We start from the raw sequence: 3,521 nt of genomic DNA, 5'->3' as shown, positions 1-3,521 counted from the left end.
TAATTTGTGAATCAAAACTTAAGGCGGAGCTGGGAGGAAGCATCTGGAATCGTATCGATTCCAAGAAGCCTCGTATGACGAGACAGCGCATGCGCTACATACGTCAGGCCAAGACCTAAATAAGCATTGGCATAGCCAATAGGTCTCGCCTTTGAGACCTTATAAGTGTTTAGCCATGCAACACTTGTTGTTGCACCAAGGATATTGTGCTGGATAACTAAACACTTATAAGGTCCCAAAGGCGAGACCTATTGGCTATGCCAATGCTTGTTTGTATGTGCAGTAAGAACAGCATAGTAAAGTTGCTTTCAACGTGAATGTTGTCACACGACCCAACGCTCGTCGGTGATCGTCTCAAAGGTTTGCATTAATAAGCAAAGCACTTTGCTTTTAAGTGTACCGCACCAACTAACTTCAAAGTTCAAAACACACTGAGGCTTCAAGAATTATGCATGCGCTACTGTATGCATTTCATTAATGCCACAAGCTGCTGCAAGCTGTTCTGGCGGGACTCTGTGTGATGTGGGATTCTTGTAATGTATGCAAGCAACTCCTAGGTAAAGAGAACTGTAAAACATTATTTGCATATCTGTGTCACAGAATTATCTTGGGCGCATCTCGAGCCTTGGCAAAATGAGGCTTCCCATTTCTTTCTTCTACTTCTATGATTAGGCATGGCTAGGGATCTGGTTTCCGTTGCAGAGCACGTTTTAGAGTTAACCACCATTAACACGCTGTTGGTAAATCACGAGCAAATAGCTGTACGTAGTGAAACCAAATGCAAGCAGCATGCAAGGAATGCTGCTTTACTAGAGAAAGGAAAGAGCAAGAATGACGATGGACAAACCAATAAGCAATGGCCGTGAAAGTAATTAGGCCAGTGATGCGGAAGAAGAGATAAGAAGGGCAGATGGCATGTGCACGCAAGCTTTATGCCAGGAAAAGCTTGTGGGTAGCACTTTGAAAAGCCCCTTGCTAAAAGTCGAACAGCAGCGCATGCGCTGCTCTAGGCTTGACCTAAAAAGGATTTTGAATGGAAAAACAAGATTCGCCAACTTGAAAGCTCACATTTTTACACACGTATCCAACTGTATAGGTCAACGTAGGTAATGACATCAGCTACACAGAAGAAATCAACGTGGACAACGGAAGGCAAGCAATCAATAAGCAAAGAGGTGAAATAGGTTTCAGCACTATTTATTTTGCCCTAGTCAGATATTTTAACGTGAAGCTTTTCAGCCCAGAGTAACAAGAAATTACTGGTATTTGTGCGTGCTATGGACCGAACATATTCAAAGACGTAACCCACAAACAAACCATACCCCTAATAAAAAGTAAACAACCAGTCAAACACTTTGAATGCAAAAAATGTAGCCATCCATCAGCTTAGAAGAGAGCAATATGCCCAAATAGGATGGGCATCTCGAGAGAGATGTGGATTAAGGAACGGAATGTGGTTGGTAACCCTATCAAACGCCCCATTTAAACGAAGGACCGAACTCCTTTTATGCTAGCGTCTCAGGGCGGTGTTTAGCCAGTTGTGGACGGCTTCAAGCTACCGCTCTCAGAGAGAATCTTTATCACGTTGGGGATGTCGATGCCCCTGAAGGCCGGGTTTGTGGCAGCGATCTTGCGGAGAGTTGCCGACACCTCCTCGGCGTCCATGTTCTTGATGCTTGTGAAAAACTCGATGGTGGCTTTGTTGGTCTCCTGTAGAGGTCCAAGTGAGCCGCCGGGAAAGCCATGCGGGACCTGAGTATTTGTTGCTGCAGGACCTACGTTCTTGGGATTCTGAGATGTTGATGAGACAGGAGGCATTTTGTTCGAAACTGGGATAGTTGGGGTCGGGTTAGTGCCAGCAGCTGATCGATTTGCCTCGGCCTGGTAGGTAGACACTAAAATCTTCTGGCCAGGAGGGTTTTTCGGTGGGTACTCTGTATATATATTATGACCAGTAACTGGCGGGGCTTCCGTTTGAGGCTGGGTGACAGTTTCTGGGGGAGCTGCTGCCCCCTCTGCTTTAGCTTTGGCCTTTTCCCGATACTTTACTAAAGACTGTGTGAAACTTTGAGTGACTTTCAGGACAAATGTAGCATCGTCCTCGCAGGTAATCTGGAACTGCCTCAGGTATTCAAGCAGTTCCTTCTTGGAACCAAAGCCATCGTCATTTTTATTCTCTGGTACCTGTAGTTGTTTCTTAGCGGCCTCAGCATGAACCCTTTTTAGCTCCTGAAAGGATGGGCTAGGGCCGGGGTTAGAAGCGGGTGCCGCAGGTGGGGCTGCCGGTTCGATGCAGAAGTCGTCACTGGTGAAGTCGATTCGCTTGGACTTATATGGCCCAAGGTCCTCATCGTCTATTCCGTACTTTCTTTTAAGCAGTTGTGCGTCTGTCACCACAGTGATCTTTTTGCGGCCGTCTGTGGCCTCTACCTGCGCGGCCAGTTGCTTCAGCTTCTTGTGCAGCTCGGAGCCGCGGCCCGTTACTTCGGCGAGGTCAGGATGGTGCTTGGTGAGATAAGCCAGCCGGTGCTTCGCCCCCACAACGTGCATGAACATGTTAGTGAGGCCAGCTTCGCAGCCGCACAGTACACACTCGTAGTACATATAACTACCCTGTGAACGATACTCGAACAGGTACTCAAGTCCCACAGCAGGCTCGGTGCTACGACACCCATCCAGTTGTTCCTCCAGGGTCCGTGCAGGGCTGGAGTCCATTTCAGTAATAGCACAATCGGGTACCTTGCCGGGTCCAGCGGGTTCAGAGGTCATCGGTTTAACAATCCCATGTGCTTTTAATGCCTTCTCGAGCATTTTGTGCTTTGAGCCCAGAAAGTGCGTCTGGAGGTTCACGGCAGAGGCGCACGCCACCTTGCAGATGTTGCACCAAAAAGCGTGAACACTGGCGGCGCTACCTTCGGCGTTATCCATGGCTAACCGGGCTGTGATGCGCTGGAACAGAAAGGCCCTAGCTGGCGTCAGACTCTCAAGGCTCGCGGTTCACGCACACAGCTCAAAATGGAGACACACACCACGACTCTCTCGAAACTCGTCAGATGTTCCCGCGCATCTAAAGTGCGTAAATGGGCGTGGTTGCCGTTACGTTTCCCTTCCGGGGAACGGATGTTAAACTTCTATAAGCATATCCGTCTCTCAAAGTCTTAGGCGTGCTTTCGAAACTCTTGACTTTTCGTATATATTGCAACAGTTGTGACGAATACACATAATGTGGTAGTTGACACTCTCGGGTAAAGTTATAGTGGCAAGAGGATATTTTGGGAAACGAACTTAGAAAGAAAATTTCTGTCAAGGTAATTTTCAGGCGCGCTCTAGTGTTTCTCGATATTGTGCACACAGGAGGCGCATGCGCTGCGCAAGTCAAGTGACGCAAAGGATGGGAAATGCGTGTCATTGTGCATTGTCGACGCCCTGTTGGAGCAGGTTAGTTCGGCGGCCATCACACTACGGGCGGATGTGGACGGACCCCGCCGTTTACCGAAAGGCAGCGCGAATCCGATACGTCT

General features: G+C 48.3%; 1 protein-coding gene across 1 annotated transcript; it reads right to left on the bottom strand.

Annotated features, from left to right (window-relative positions):
* Positions 1-1,181: 1,181 nt before the first annotated feature.
* On the bottom strand, positions 1,182-3,101 carry LOC146823218 (uncharacterized). The gene has a single exon (XM_085607509.1). It carries the CDS (start codon positions 2,926-2,928, stop codon positions 1,531-1,533), a length of 1,398 nt encoding a protein of 465 aa, XP_085463635.1. The 5' UTR covers positions 2,929-3,101; the 3' UTR covers positions 1,182-1,530.
* Between the last annotated feature and the right edge of the window lie 420 nt (positions 3,102-3,521).

This window comes from Triturus cristatus, chromosome 5_2, assembly GCF_964204655.1.
Source record: "Triturus cristatus chromosome 5_2, aTriCri1.1, whole genome shotgun sequence".
NCBI classification, from domain to species: Eukaryota; Metazoa; Chordata; class Amphibia; order Caudata; family Salamandridae; genus Triturus; species Triturus cristatus.
Note: the sequence above shows the minus strand (reverse complement) of the source record. Positions and strands in the feature narration are given on the sequence as shown.